The sequence below is a fragment of the Capra hircus genome, chromosome 18 (assembly GCF_001704415.2).
Source record: "Capra hircus breed San Clemente chromosome 18, ASM170441v1, whole genome shotgun sequence".
Classification (NCBI taxonomy): Eukaryota; Metazoa; Chordata; class Mammalia; order Artiodactyla; family Bovidae; genus Capra; species Capra hircus.
Window position 1 is genome coordinate 51,261,139 of NC_030825.1, and position 16,437 is coordinate 51,277,575.

The window sequence follows — 16,437 nt, forward strand, 5'->3', positions numbered from 1 at the left end:
ATCGAACCCAGGCTCCATGCATTGGGAGCGCAGAGTCTTAGCCACTGGACCACCTGGGAAGTCCCCTGTCTTCCCACACTTTAAATTCATGCTCTTCTGTTTTGAATTCACCAGTGAGGAGTGGGCCAGTGAAACCCTAGGTGCCCATTCTTGACACCAATAAAAGCAGAACCCCAGGTTTGCCCCCACCCCTCCGCACTCCCCCCCACCCCCCATCTATAGCAGAGACCTCGCTGAGTGGCTCCAGCTGCGCTATGTAATTTCTAGGTCTCGTAAATAATAAATCTTTATTTTTTTTCCCCTCAAAGTTTCCTGATGGTTATTGCTGAAGGGCATCTTGCATTCATAATAAAAACTCCAAGGGCCAGTCCAACCACAAACACTGCTTATTGATAGCCTGAGGCCAGCAAAAACACTGGGGATTTAGAAAAGGCAGAGGAACCAGAGATCAAATTGCCAACATCCATTGGATCACAGAAAAAGCAAGAGAATTCCAAACAAACATCTACTTCTGTTTCACTGACTATGCTAAAGCTTTTGACTGCATAGATCACAACAAACTATGGGAAATTCTTAAAGAGGTGGGAATACCAGACCACCTTACCTGCCTCCTGAGAAAGCTGTATGTGGGTTAGAAGCAAGTTATAACCAGACATGCAACAATGGACTGGTTCACAATTGGGAAAGGAATGCATCAGGGCTGTATATGGTCACCCTGCTTATTTAACTTCTATGCAGAGTACATCATGTGAAGTGCCAGGCTGAATGAAGCTCAGGCTGGAGTCAAGATTGCCGGGAGAAATATCAACCATCTCAGAAATGCAGATGATATAACCCTCATGGCAGAAAGCGAAGAATTAAAGAGCCTCTTGATGAGGGTGAAAGAGGAGAGTGAAAAACCTGGCTTAAAACTCAACATTCCAAAAATGAAGATCATGGCGTCCAGTCTCATCACTTCATGGCAACTATAGATAGGGAAAAAATGGAAACAGTGGCAGATTTTTATTTTCTTGGGCTCCAAAGTCACTGCAGATGGTGACTGCAGCCATGAAATTACAAGATGCTTGCTCCTTGGAAGAAAAGCCGCAACAAACCTGACAGAGTATTAAAAATCAGACACATCGCTTTGCCGACAAAGGTCTGTTTAGTCAAAGCTACGGTTTTTCCAGTGGTCATGTATGATTGTGGGAGCTGGACCATAAGGAAGGCTGAGTACTGAAGAAACGATACTTTTTTGAATTATGGTGCTAGAGAAGACTCTTGAGAGTCCCTTGGACTGCAAGGAGATCAAACCAGTCAATCCTAAAGGAAATCAACCCTGAATGTTCATTGGAAGGACTGATACTGAAGCTGAAGCTCCAATACTTTGGCCACCTGATGTGAAGAGCCGACTCACTGGAAAAGACCCCGACGGTGGGAAAGACTGAGGGCAGAAGGAGAAGGGGGCAACAGAGGATGAGATGGTTGGATAGCATCACCGACTCAATAGACTCTGGAAGATAGCGAAGGACAGGGAGGCCTGGTGTGCTGCAGTCCACGGGATTGCAAAGAGTCAGACACGATTTAGCAACTGAATAGCAGCAACACATCTGTGAGGCAAAACAATGCCCTGGTTAAGAGCTCAAGCTCCGAAGTCAAGCAGATCCTGCTTAAGTGGCAGGCCAGCCACCTACTAGCTGTGACCTTGAGAAAGGCCTTTTGCCACTTTGCAAAGTCTCACTTCCCTCAGCTCCCTCTCTCTCTCTTCCTCAGTTCAGTTCATTGGCTCAGTTGTGTCCGACTCTTTGTGACCCCATGAACCGCAGCACACCAGGCCTCCCGGTCCGTCATCAACTCCCGGAGTTTACCCAAACCCATGTCCATCGAGTCGATGATGCCATCCAACCATCTCATCCTCTGTCGTCCCCTTCTCCTCCTGCCCCCAATCCCTCCCAGCATCAGGGTCTTTTCAAATGAGTCAGCTCTTTGCATCAGGTGGCCAAAGTATTGGCATTTCAGCTTCAGCATCAGTCCTTCCAATGAACACCCAGGACTGATTTCCCTTAGGATGGACTGGTTGGATCTTCTTGCAGTCCACGGGACTCTCAAGAGTCTTCTCCAACACCACAGTTCAAAAGCATCAATTCCTTCAGTGCACTCAGCTTTCTTTATAGTCCAACTCTCACATCCATACATGACCACTGGAAAAACCATAGCCTTGACTAGATGGACCTTTGTTGGCAAAGTAATGTCTCTGCTTTTGAATATGCTGTCTAGGTTGGTCATAACTTCCCTTCCAAGGAGTAAGTGTCTTTTAATTTCATGGCTGCAGTCACCATCTGCAGTGATTTTGGGGCCCAGAAAAATAAAGTCTGACACTGTTTCCACTGTTTCCTCATCTATTTGCCATGAAGTGATGGGACCGGATGCCATGATCTTCGTTTTCTGAATGTTGAGCTTTAAGCCTACTTTTTCACTCTCCTCTTTCACTTTTATCAAGAGGCTCTTTAGTTCTTCTTCACTTTCTACCAAAAGGGTGGTGTTATCTGCATATCTGAGGTTATTGATATTTCACTTTGCTCCAAACTCACTGGCTCCCTCTCTGTTTCTGAACACAGTGGGCCCATCAACCTCACGGCCTTTGCACTAGCTGGTTCTTCTGGGAATGCTCTCCCCCAGTATATCCAGATGGCTCCCACTCTCATCCCATCTAGGTCTTTGCTCAAAGACTCTCCTTCTCAGGGCAGCCACTTTTAAAACTACCACCCCCTCTGCCTAGCATTTCCTTTGTCCTCTCTCTACTCTATTTTTGACCACAGCACTCATCACTATCTGATACACCATATATTTTTCATTTGTATTTTTACATTTTAAGTATAGTTGATCTGCAGTGTTGTATTAGTTTCTACTGTATGGCAAGGGGATTCAGTTATATATATATATGTATGTATATGTATAAATACCTGGCTTCCCAGGTGGCCCAGATGGTAGAGAATCCGCCTACAATGCAGAAGATCTGGGTTATCCCTGAGTCAAGAAGATCCCCTGGAGAAGGAAATGGAAACCCACTCCAGCATTCTGGCCTGGAGAATTCCATGGACAGAGGGGTCTGGAGCACTACAGTCCTCGGGATTGCAAAGATTGTGAGTGACTAACCAGCTGGCACTAGTGGTAAAGAACCCACATGCCAATGAAGGAGACATAAGAGACACAGTTTTGACCTCTGGGCGGGGAACTTCCCCTGGAGGAGGGTATGGCAACCCAGTCCAGTATTCTGCCTGGAGAATCCCATGGACGGAGGAGTCTTGTGGGCTTCAGTCCAAAGGGTTGCAAAGAGTCAGACACAACTGAAGCAACTTAGCATGCACACAAACACACACGTATATATTTTTTCATATTCCTTCCCATTATGGTTTATCACAGAATATTGAATATAGTTTCTTGTGCTACACAGTAGGATCTTGTTTATTTTATAGATAGTAGTTTGATATGACATATCTTTTGCTTTTTACTTAGTGTTTGTTTCCAAACATACAGGAATGTAGACGCTTTGAGGGCAGTGTAAACTCTTTGTCAGTTTTATCCACAGCTACTGTGTTAGGTGTATAATTTGTTAAGTACATGAGTAAATGAATAAATAAAACTGACACAGAGGAATAACTGGACAAGCAAAATGTGGTATATCCATACAGTGAATGTTGTTCAGCCTTATAAAGGAAGGAAATTATACTCATACTGTACCATAGAGGAACCTTGAGGACATTATGGTAAGTGAAGTAAAAGGTGAAAGTGAAAGTCACTCAGCTGTGTCCGACTCTCTGCGACCCCATGGATTACACGGGTCATGGAATTCTCCAGGCCAGAATAGCAGAGTGGGTTGCCATGCCCTCGTCCAGGGGATCCTCCAAACCCAGAGATCGAATCCCAGGTCTCCCGCATCGCAGGCAGACTCTTTTCCAGCTGAGCCACCAGGGAAGCCCTAAGTGAGGTAAGCCAGCCACAAGAGGACAAATGCTGCGCGGTTCCCCGTATATCAGGCGCCCAGAGCAGCCAGATTGACGGCGACAGGAAGTGGAGAGGCGGTTGCCAGGGCCTGGGGGGAATGGAGGATGGGGAGTTGTTTTTTAACGGATACAGTTTTGCAAGATGTACAACACCTTTGCAGATGCAGGTGGTGACGGGTGCACCAACATGAATGTACTTAAAGCCACTGAACTGCACTCTTAAAAACGGTTAATTTTATGTTACACCACTTCCAAGTGGTAAATTTTATGGTATGCATATTTTACCACAATTAAAAATAAATTAATCAATAATTAAAAAAAATCTGATAGGGGGCTCATGATATCTACTTCACAAGCTTGTTGTAAAGCTTCAGTAAGACAGTCCCTGTGAGTAGCAGATAAATACAGGTTGTGGTTCTCATGGCTGGAGAATTCTAAATTTTAGTGGCTTTGTGATGAGAGAAACAGCATAGCACGGTGATGTGGGGCTTGGCAAGTCCTGGCTTTCCCACCTACCAGCTGGCGACCACTGGGGCTCAGTTTCCTCCACGGTAACATGGAGATAACAGTACCTACACTTGAGGTCATGGGAGGATGGAATGACTTAATAACTGTAAAATGTTTACAACATTGTCTGGCACAGAGGGAGTGGTTAACAAAGGCCAGCTATTCTGGTTGTTTGAAGAGCTCATGATTCCAACATTTGTTTATGATAAACATGATAAAAATAAATATTATTTCTTTGTTTCTAAAGCCCCTAAATTCACCCTCCACCCCCAGATAACTGGGCTGTAAAATCATTTAAACTAGACCTTATAATTTATTGCTACACCCAAATTGCTTTGAGAGTGCAAGAGGTGCTATTAGTAACTGAGCCAGGGACTTCCCTGGTAGCCCAGTGGCAGGGACTTCCCTGGTGGCCCAGTGGCTGGGACTCCAGCCTCCCAGTGCAGGGGGCACAGGTTCCATCCCTGGTCGGGGAACCGAGATCCCACATGTCACGGACAAAAAAGTGAATGAATTAATTCAAAGAATAATTAAGCCAGGACAAGAGGCAGTTAACCGGACTATCCGCAGGCCATCCTGGGCAAGAGTCATCTTTGTATAACTCATCCCTCCACAGAAGGCAGCAGAGAGCAAGTCTCTTGGCTGATGTTACCAAACAGGGCTCACTGGTTCACCCACCCGGCAAGGTTTCTTTGCATCATCAGTTTACTCAAGGACTGAGACTTAAGCCAAAGACAGATGGAAGCATGTGAGCCCTCTCCCCGGTACAGGCTGTGGCTCAGAGGCAAGAACACGGGTGGGAACCCAGCCCTGGGGTTGGCTGGGAGTTGGAGAAAAGGATTACCAGGGCCCTGCCTCTGTCTGCACATGCCTCAGAGGAGATGGCACTTTAAGGACATACAGGTGTGCAGCGAGTGGGATTCTTTAAAACTATGTCAGACCACATTCCCTCTGCTCAAAAACCTTCCACGGGTTCCATCTCTTTCAAGAAAAAAGCCAAAGTCCTCTGCCATCAATCCTATCACCTCTCCATAACTGGCAAGCTCACTCATCCTGTCAGCCACACTGGCCACCTGGTTGCTTCTCTGAACTCCAGGCACATTCCTGCCCCAGGACCTTTGCACTGGCTCTTCCCAGGGCCTGAAACTCTCCATTGGGATATCTGCATCAGCGCTTTCTCATTTCCTTCAAATTTCTCTTCCAAAGTCCCCTTCTTAGCAGGATCTTCCAAATCACCAAGTTGAAAACCACAGATGGCCCCATCCACTACTCCTGCCCCTCTAATTTATTCTCCCACAGCTTTTTACGTCACCTTCAAACATTCCATGTTGCTGTTGTTCAGTCACTAAGTCATGGCCGACCCTTTCTGACTGCATGGACTGCAGCACGCCAGGGTTCTCTGTCTTCCACTGTCTCCTGGAGTTTGCTCAAATTCATGTCCATTGACTCAGTGATGCTATCAAACCATCTCATCCTCTGTCATCCCCTTCTTTTGCCTTCAGTCTTTTGCAGAATCAGGGTCTTTTCTAATGAGTCAGATCTTCGCATCAGGTGGTCAAAGTATTGGAGCTTCAGCTTCACCATCAGTCTTTCCAATGAATATTCAGGGTTGATTGCCTTTAGGATTGACTGTTTTGATCTCCTTGCAGTCCAAGGGACTCTCAAGAGTCTTCACTAGCACCACAATTCGAAAGCATCCCATACCATTTAGTTATTTCTTGTCTCTTAATTATTATCTATCCCCTCCCCCTCCCTCAACACACATAAATGTCAACTCCGCAAATGTAAGTACTTTTCCTGTTTGTTCGCTGTGGTATTCTCAGCACCTAGCACAGAGCCTAGAATGTAGTAGATGTTTGATAAGTAACCTGTTGAATGGTCTGTGAGGCAGGCATTTTTATTACCCCACTTGACAGGTGAGGAAACTGAGGCTGTGAGGTGGAAAATCACTTGACCAAGGTCACACAGTAGAGAAAGTGTCAGAGCTGGGATTTATTTAAGAAACATATTCATTCAGGATAAAGATGTGGTACATACATACAATGGAATATTACTCAGCCATAGCAAGAAGGAAATAACGCCATTTACAGAAACAGGGATGAACCTAGAGATTTTTATTCGAAGTGGAATAAGTCAGACAGAGAAAGACAAAACCATATGACATCACTTACAGAAAGAAAGTGAAAGTGAAGTCTCTCAGTTGTGTCCGACTCTTTGCAACCCCATGGACTGTAGCCTACCACGCTCCACCATCCATGGGATTTTCCAGGCAAGAGTACTGGAGTGGGTTGCCATTGCCTTCTCCAGAGGATCTTCCCAACCCGAGGATCAAACCCGGGTTTCCCGCATTGTAGGTAGATGCTTTACCATCCGAGCCACCAGAGAAGATCTAAAATATGACCACAAATGAACTTCAAGACAGAAACAAATCCACAGACACAGAGAACAGACTTGCAGTTGCCTAAGAAAGGAGGGTGGGGGAGGAAAGGAGTGGGAGTTTGGGGTGAACAGATGCAAACGATTATACATGGAATGGATAAACAACAAGGCCCTCCCGAATAGTACAGGGAATTACATTCAATATTCTTTGATAAGCCATATTGAAAAGAATGTATGTATATGTATAACTGAATCACTCTGAAGTACAGAAGAAATTAACACGACATTGTAAATCAATTATACTTGAATAAAATAGATTTTAAAAATGCAAAAACAAAACAAACCCGCCCTGCATTAATGCAGCAAATGTTTATTGAGCACCTACTGTATGCCAGCTGCCATTCTGGGAGCTGGGGATAGAACTCCCAGTGATTGAAGGGAGCCCCAACCCAGGGTGTCAGACTCCCGAGCCTATTTGTGGACATTAATGTGCATGTAGGGAAACTGAGGCCAGACAATGGAAGGGAGGCACAGGGTCCCAGCCAGGGGACAGGGGCTCAGTGTCGGAAGTGGGCTTGGCTCTGCAGGAGCTGTCCTGGCTGTAGGATGAGCTGGAAAGCTGTCCTGCGTCTGCAGGTCCAGAGCCACGGGAGGCAGTGGAGAGGTGGGTGAGAAGTGCTGTACCAGCCACGTCAGGTGGAGAAAGAGCTCAGTCTCGGCCAGAGACTCTCTGGGGCATACCCAGCACCCAAGGGGAGCAGGGAGCCTGAGATTAGAGATGAGGAGGGAGAGACAGAGAAAAGGGGATGGGAAGCACAGATTAGAGATAACAGACCTGGAGAAAGAGACAGGTCCGAGATGACCTCTGGGCCACTGTCCGAGTCACTGATGATTTAAGACTGGGATTTCAGTTCAGAAATCTTTCCTGCTTTCCTCCTTGAACATTGAAACTTCATTCTCCCATAAGCCAGGATGTCACACACTCTCGTCTACCCGTGAAGGCAGGTACGTCCCAGGTGATCACCTCAATGAGTGTGGACAGCTCCATCTGAGAAGCAAAGTCGCCCCTGGGTTTGGGGAGAAGATAGATTGAAGCATTTCAGTATCTTCCCAGAGATACTGGGAAAGTGAAGTTGTGGGACTTTCAAAGACCCCAGGAATCAACCATGTTTCAAATACGCTGAAAAGTCAGGTGGGGAAATGATGGAGTAGCCCTGCTTAAGATCATCCTTGGGTCTGCATCCTTTTCTTTCAGTAGCAGCCCACAGAATCAGGCAATCACTTCTTTTTTAAAGACAGGAATTTTATGTGTTTATTTTGGGCTGTGCTGGGTCTTTGTTCCTGGGCAGGTCTTTGTTACTGTTTCTCTAGTTGAAGCGAGAGGAGGCTACTCTCCAGCAGAGGTGCTCGGGCTTCTCATTGCAGTGGCTTCTCTTGCTGCAGAGCACGGACTCTAGGGAGCATGGGCTTCAGTAGCTGCAGCCCGGGGGCTCCGTGGTTGTGGCTTCTGGGCTCTAGAGCACAGGCTCAATAGTTGTGGCACATGGGCTTAGCTGCTCCTTGGCATGTGGGATCTTCCCGGACTAGGGCTTGAAGCTGTGTCTCCTGCATTGGCAGGCAGAGTCTTTACCAATGAGCCACCAGGGAAGCCCAGGTGATGGCTTCTTTTACTGAACTGTAGTTGATTTATGGTTTGTGTTAGTTTCAGCTGTACAGAAAAGTGAAAGCAGTAGCTTCTTCAGTGAATGCATGTGACCCAAGAGTTTGTCCTAGGGACTGCTCCTTCAGTGACACTCTCTGGGGAGGCTGGAGACCCAGGGAGAACAGTACACACTGCAACAAACAGAAAAACTCAAAAATCATGCTGATGTTTGGCAGAAATCAAACCAATGTTGTAAAGCAATTATCCTTCAGTTAAAAATAAATACATTTTTTTAAAAAGAGCAAACTAAAAAAAAAAACCTCGAAACAGTCCACATCAATATGGGAATGAGTGAATACATTATGGTGTCTCAACAATAGAAGCCACACAAACATTAAGAAGACTTAGAACTCTGCATGCTGCAAAGGCGCAATAACCAAGATGGATGGCGGAAGAAAGGCCACGATGGGAGGCCAAGAGTGGTTAGTTTTGTAAACCGTCTACGTACATTCATATTTATGTGTGCATTTGAACAAACAAAATTTGAAGGATGTGTAAGAAATCCTTAGCCATGCTTGTCACTAAGTTTATAGCTTGTGATCTAGGAATAGGATGGGGAGGAGGACTTTATTTTCATTGTATTATTAATTCATAATTAATTAATTAGACCATGTCTCATGGCTTGCAGAATCTTAATTTCCAGACCAGGGACTCCAGAACCTGGGCCCTGGCAGTGAAGGTGCCAAGTCCTTACCACAGGGCTGCCAGGGGGACTGCCATACTTTCACTTTATATTCTCTCGTTCTGCAGGATTGGTTTTTTATTAAGTGTTTGCTTTATCCTCATAGCTCAGTTGGTAAAGAATCCGCCTGCAATGCAGGAGACCCCGGTTCAACCTGCTGGATTGAAGATCTGCTGGAGAAGGGATAGACTACCCACTCAAGTATTTTGGGTTTCCCTTGTGGCTCAGCTGGTAAAGAATCTGCCTGCAATGTGGGAGACTTGGGTTCGATCCCTGGGTTAGGATCCCTGGGATCCTTGGAGAAGGGAAAGGCTACCCACTCCAGTATTCTTGCCTGGAGAATTCCATGGACGGTATAGGCCATGGGGTCGCAAAGAGTCGGACACGACTGAACGACTTTCACTTTACATGTATAATTAAAAAGTAGTTTAAATAAAATGATTAGCCAGTGTTTACAAAGCTGTCCAATTTTTAGGTAACTAAGAAAACTGATCATTTTAAAAGCATTTTGTATTCTGAATTAAATGTGCTGTTTATTTTACCTAGAAGTTGGAGGATTATGTTTAGTTAGGTATTTTTAATCATTATCTAGCAAATGTGAAAAAAAAAAACAAAAACCAAAAAACCTTTCGGGTGTTTTCCATAGGCTTGGCACAATCTATAGTTCCTGAGTGAGAACTGACCTCAGGATTAACTGTGGCTAGGGTATGTCTGTGCTTTCCATCTACTCTTCTTGCCTGAGCCTGGTCTCCAGCATGTGTTTTCCAAACCAATGAGAAATGGAGTACTTTCTTGTCAAATTGGCAAACAAGGATGTCACAGTCATCAGCGATTCCAGCCCTCCATGTGAACTTCTGAGCCCTGAGGAGACCCAGGAAGGAGAACAATACCAGTGATCCCAAAGCCATTAGGCTGCAGCCACTCCCTATGGTGAACTCTGGGGAAACTCAGGATGTGAATAAACACAAGATACTGGCCCCCTCTCCCCCAGGGGAGATGCATATGAAAGGAATGATTTCAATGAGCCCAGACTCTTGCATTTTCCCATACATAGAAAAGCACTAAATTCCTTAACTTCGGATATCTGGTTTCCTTTAATTAACAATAATCTCTTACTGTTCAGGCTACCTTCCCTTTGTTGTAAAACTTGTGTATAATCCGGCTCTTCCCCTCACTTCCTAGGAGCAATTCTCTGGGTTACTTGAGATGCTGTCTGTCGGGCTTAAGTGTTATGCACCGAGCCCGTATCTCCGAACCGACTGAGAGAGCGAACAAGTCCACCACAGTAATGCAAAGGCAAGAAGGGAATTTTATTTCTAGCGCGCTAGGGCCCAAGTCTCATCTGACACGTCAGAATCTGATGAGAGCCCCGAACAAAGGAGTATGGCGGCTTATATACAGGCGGTTTTTTTTTTCTCAGTTACAGGAGTAGCTGGCATTACATGATTGGCTAGGCAGGATGAGCGCATGTCCTGTCTCTTTCTGGTTGATGTGTACGGGTACTCTTCCTAATTTGGTCAAGGAATGCTGTTTTTTTCCCAGCTAACAGGAAACATGACTCAGGTCCCTGGTGCTATGCACCTCACTGAGCCGTCCGGCCTGCCTGACATTCCCCCCTGTTCTTAGATCACACAGAGGAATCTTCCTCTGGTTCCTGAGACACAGTCTGATATTGTTGCCGAAGCACGAACAGCTGTACTGTATTTATGTGTTCCTTTACAAAGGCTACAAGTCTATTGATAATGCATGGGCCAAAGGTAAGCATCTCACGTGTTAGTCCATTTTGCAGTTTCCAGGTGATTTTGACGGGTTGGTGCGGGTTCACGCTGGCAGCTTCGGAGCAGAGTAACATGGTCATCCATAAGATGGTCCAGACCAGTTGCCTTGGTCCTGTTGACGACGCCGGAGCTTCAGCCTCGGGGGTTGGACGGGCGCAGAGATGCTTCCCATTCTTTTTTAGCGTCTTCCTGCTCTGCTGAAGTGGCTGGGCGTACATGGTTGCAATGCTCCCAAGGCCCGATACCGTTGACCCTTAGGGCAGTTGGGGTGGTACGAAGAACAACATGAGGACCCTTCCATTTAGGTTCTAGTGCCTTGGTGTGGTGCCTTTTGACCCACACCCAATCTCCAGGGCCGATGTTATGTGAGGGGATAGTCCCCTTATTTTGACCCTCATGTATTTCCCAGAGTGGTTTCCAGACGCGAGAATGCACTTTGCCCAAAGCCATCAAAGCCTCCTGGAATTGTCCCAAAGTAGGAGGTGGAAGTTTCTTTCCTTCAAATATTGGACATACAGGGGGAGGTCGCCCATACAGAATTTCAAATGGGGTCAGATTAAGCTGATAAGGAGTATTATGTTCGCAAAAGAGGGCGAAGGGAAGGAGAGTCACCCAGTCCCCACCAGTCTCTATAGCCAATTTAGTTAAAGTTTCCTTTAGGGTCCGATTCATTCTTTCAACTTGCCCCGAGCTCTGTGGGCTGTATTCACAATGTAATTTCCATTTGGTCCCCAGACCTAGGGCAAGGCTCTGAACTATTTGGCTCACAAAAGCAGGTCCATTATCAGAGCCAACAGTCACCGGAAGGCCAAACCTGGGAACTATTTCTTCTAAAATCTTTTTAGCCACTACCATTGCAGTTTCTCCCTTAGTAGGAAAAGCTTCTACCCACCCTGAGAAGGTATCTACCAACACTAACAAGTACTGGTAACCATACTTGCCTGGCCTTACCTCGGTGAAATCTATTTCCCAGTGCTGCCCTGGCCCTTCTCCCCGATACCTCAGTCCTGCGTGTTGCCTCTTTCCTGGCCTCATCTGTTGACATGCTTTACAAGCATGTACTATGTTCTTCACAGTTGTTTAGTGCTGGGGGAATCGCAGGCACGCAGTTTGAGATGAGTAGATGAGTGTAGATGCTCACACAGTTGCCATCCCAACTGAGCAGGGAGTATCAAGTAACCATCGGAGTCTCGGTACCATCCATCCTCTCCTTGTTGGAGGTTGGACGTTCCTGGATCCAGGCAAGGTCTGTGGATGAATACTCAGGGGTTGGGGGCAAAGTTCCCATACCTGGGGATGGAAGTCCGATCGCCAACACCGGAGCGATAAAATCTTCATCAGCCGCTTTTCGAGCTGCCAGATCTGCGGCACGATTTCCTCGTGCCGTGGGGCTGTCCCCCTTTTGATGTCCAGGTACACGTACTATTGACACAGCCCGAGGCAACTGCACAGCCTCCAGAAGTCGACGGATTTCTGGCAAGTTTTTAACCTCTTTTCCTTCAGCTGTCAAAAACCCCCGTTCCTGATATATCGGGCCCTGGATGTGTACCGTGCCAAAAGCATAGTGACTGTCAGTAAAAATAGTTATTCTTTTTCCTTTAGCTCTCTCTAATGCTTGAATCAGGGCAATTAACTCTGCTCTTTGTGCGGAGGTGTCTGGGGAAAGAGTCTCCGCCCATATCGTTCATCCAGAATCATCTACCACTGCGGCCCCCGCCCGTTTCTGTCCATCTTTTACATAACTGCTTCCATCTGTAAACCATATTAGCTCACTGTTATCCAGTGGCGTATCTGTTAAGTCCTTCCATATTGCTGTTACCCCGGCCAGTATCTCATCACAATCGTGGAGGGGGCTATCCCCCTCCGGATTGGGCAAAAGAGTAGCTGGGTTTAGAGAGCAGGGCGTTTGAAAATGAATCCATGAGGTGTCAAGTAGCAGGGCCTGGTAGTGTGTCAAGCGGGCATTGGAAATCCATTTACCCGGGGGTTGTTTCAGAACTCTCTCTATAGCATGAGGAGTGTAGACCAAGAGTCTCTCTCCATAAGTCAGTTTACCAGTATCATGGACTAGGAGCGAGGTGGCCGCAATGATTCGGAGGCAAGGTGGCTATCCGGCTGCCACTGGGTCCAATTTCTTGGAAAGGTAAGCTATGGGATGCTTCCAAGGTCCCCACTTCTGTGTTAGTACCCCTTTTCCTATCCCTCATCTTTCATCTATAAATAATTGGAAAGGCTTAGACGGGTCAGGAAGGGCAAGGGCAGAAGCTTCCAGCAAGGCACGCCTGAGCTCCTGAAAGGCCGTTTTCATTGACTCAGTCCATTTCCAGTCTTTGTTTTCTTTGGTCCCTTCATACAGGGGCCTGGCCTTTTCTGCAAACCTCAAGATCCATAATCAGCAATATCCCACAGTTCCCAGAAATTCTTTCACTTGTCTAGGGTTGGCCGGCTCAGGGATCTGGAGGATGGTTTCTTTCATAGCCTGTGTTAGCCACCTCTGGCCCTGCTTTATCTTATAACCGAGGTATGTAACCTCTTGCTTGGCAATCTGGGCCTTTTTGGCACTGGCCCTGTAACCTAAAGCCCCCAAGGTTTGGAGAAGGTCACCTGTTGCCTCTTGGCACTCTTTTTCCGTAGTCGCTGCCAGCATAAGGTCATCAACATATTGTAATAAAACAATGGTAGGGTGTTCAACCCGATACTCACGGAGGTCTTCATCCAAGGCCTCGTTAAACAACGTGGGTGAGTTTTTGAAACCCTGTGGTAAGCGAGTCCACGTCAGCTGCACAGGAGTCTGACCACCATCTTCTTGCCATTCGAAGGTGAAGATCTCTTGGCTTGCAAGGGCAAGAGGCAGGCTGAAAAAGGCATCTTTTAAATCTAAAACAGTATACCAAACGTAGCTTGGTGGCAAGCTGCTTAGCAATGTATAAGGGTTAGGAACCGTAGGATGAATATCACTAACCCGTTTGTTGACTTCTCGCAGGTCTTGAACCGGTCTAAAATCAGTTCCCCCAGGCTTCTTTATGGGAAGCAGGGGAGTGTTCCATGGGGACCAGCACTTTCTCAAGACCCCAGCGTCTGTGAGGCGTTGTATGTGAGGAGTAATTCCTTGCCGAGCCTCTTGACTCATGGGATACTGCCGCACTCTCACCGGTGTGGCACTGGCTTTCAGTTCCACAATAATAGGGGGCCTCTGTTTGGCCAGTCCCATTCCCGCTGTTTCAGCCCAGGCCTGAGGGTATCTCTGAACCCATGGCTGTACTTCGGGACTTATTGTCGCTGGGGCCTCTGGCAAATACAGTCTGTATTCATCCTTTAATGCCAGAGACAAGACCTGAAGAGGATGCCCGTTTCCATCTAAAACTGACACTTGCCCGTGGTCGAAATGAATTTGGGCATTTACTTTAGACAGTAAATCTCTTCCCAGCAAGGGCACTGGACACTCAGGTATCACCAGAAAGGAATGGGTCACTTGGTGGGCCCCCAAGTTCACATGCCGTTTTGTAGTCCATCCATATCGCTTAGTGCCGGTTGCTCCCTGCACCCAGCTACTTTTCTTAGACATGGGTCCATCTCTTTGGTTTAAGACTGAATATTGAGCTCCCGTATCCACCATGAAGCCAACCGGTTTCCCCTCCACATTTATAGTTACCCAGGACTCGGGGAGGGGCGTCGAGCCCTGACCCCTCCTAGTCACTATCCTCACCCGCATAGAGGATATGACTGTCTGGAGAGGGAGTCTCGTTCTTGGGATTTTTGAGCCCCTCTTTTAGGTTTTTCTTGGGGCATTTAGCTTTCCAATGTCCAATCTCCTTACAAAACCCACATTGGTTTTTTCAAGCTTACACCTTGCAGGTTTTTCCTCAGTCTTTGAGTCTAGCTTTTTCCCTTTTTGGAACCTATTTTTGTTTTCAATTCTGGCGAAAAATATCTGAGCCAGCTCTTTTTGGTTCTTACGGTTTTCTTCAGCTCTAAATTGTCTTTCTTCCCTTCTAATGTGATCCTCTCTCTCCTCTGGGGTCTCTCTATGATTGAAAACTCTCTCTGCTGCCCTCACTAGATCTTGCAGGGACTGTTCACCCAGCCTCTCTATCTTTCGTAACTTTCTCCTAATATCGGGGGCTGCCTGATTCACAAATGCTAGCATAATTGCTGCTTGAGACTCATCTGCCTGTGGGTCCATAGGAGTATACTGTCTAAAAGCTTCCATTATCCTTTCAAGGAAGGCTGCCGGGCTCTCATTTGGCTCTTGCCTCACTGAATTTACCTTGGCCAAATTAGTTGGCTTTCTGGCGGCCGCTCTAAGGCCGGCCATAAGGGTCTGGCGGTACACTCGGAGACGCTCCCTACCTTCAGCGCGTTCGAAGTCCCAGTTGGGTCGCACCAAGGGGAACCCCTCCTCAATGAGGTTAGGCTGTATTGTGGGCCTCCCATCTAACCCCGGCATGTTCTTCTGAGCTTCTAACAGGATTCGCTCACGCTCCTCTGTAGTGAAAAGCACCTGTAACAGTTGCTGACAATCATCCCAAGTGGGGTTATGAGTAAAGAGGATAGATTCTAAAAGATCAATAAGACCCTGCGGTTTTTCAGAGAAAGAGGGAGTCTGAGTTTTCCAACTGTACAAATCACTAGTGGAAAAGGGCCAATACTGATATGTCCGTTCCCCACCCTCTCTGGCTGGCCCCGCCCGGACCGGAAGCGAGTGAACAGTGGAGGAGGGAATTTCCGGGCCTTCTTCTTCCACTGCGCTGGCCATTTCCCTTGCTCTTCCCCGAGTTCCCTGGGCGGGGCCCCCTTCCCTAGGAGGAGCCGAGGGCTCGGCCCTCCTCCGGGCTTCTCCCGATGAAACTTGTGGAACCTGTGGAAGCAAGGGCGGATGTGGATCCGCCTATGGGGGTGGGAACAACTCGGTTTCCAGGTCAATCAGATTAGGATACAGAGAAGAAGTTTCCTGGAACACTGGCTTAGGTCGTTTTTCGTCCTCTTTTTTGTCCTCTTTTTCTTCTTTTTCTTCAGAAGCTTTCATGACTAGCACCTGTGGGTTTAGCGAGGTTGGAGTCGGGGAAGAGGGACGGGGAGGTTCAGGAGGTTTAGAAGGAGCGAGAACAAAGGGTTTAAGCCATTCCGGCGGGTTTCTCACTAGATCCTGCCAGACCAGAATGTAGGGAGTCTGGTCTGGGTGCCCGGCAGGACTAGGGGTGAGCACCCTCTCTTTAACTGCCTGGATAATTTGGGGATTGAAGGTTCCCTCTTGTGGCCATCTGACATCAAAGGTGGGCCACTCGGCGGAACAGAAAGTCACCAATTTGCTCTTCTTCACCAGTAACGAAAGATTCTGAGCTCTAGACTTAAAATCAGAAAAATGGTCAGTCATCAGAGACATCGGAGTAGAAGTAGATTGCCCCA

At 47.0% G+C, this 16,437-nt stretch overlaps 1 protein-coding gene across 1 annotated transcript; it reads right to left on the minus strand.

The window, feature by feature from the left end:
• Positions 11,164-15,787, minus strand: LOC108638071. The gene is given in 4 exon segments (XM_018063180.1): positions 11,164-12,009; positions 12,350-14,722; positions 14,724-14,863; positions 14,866-15,787. Coding segments are annotated over 4 exon segments (4,281 nt in total).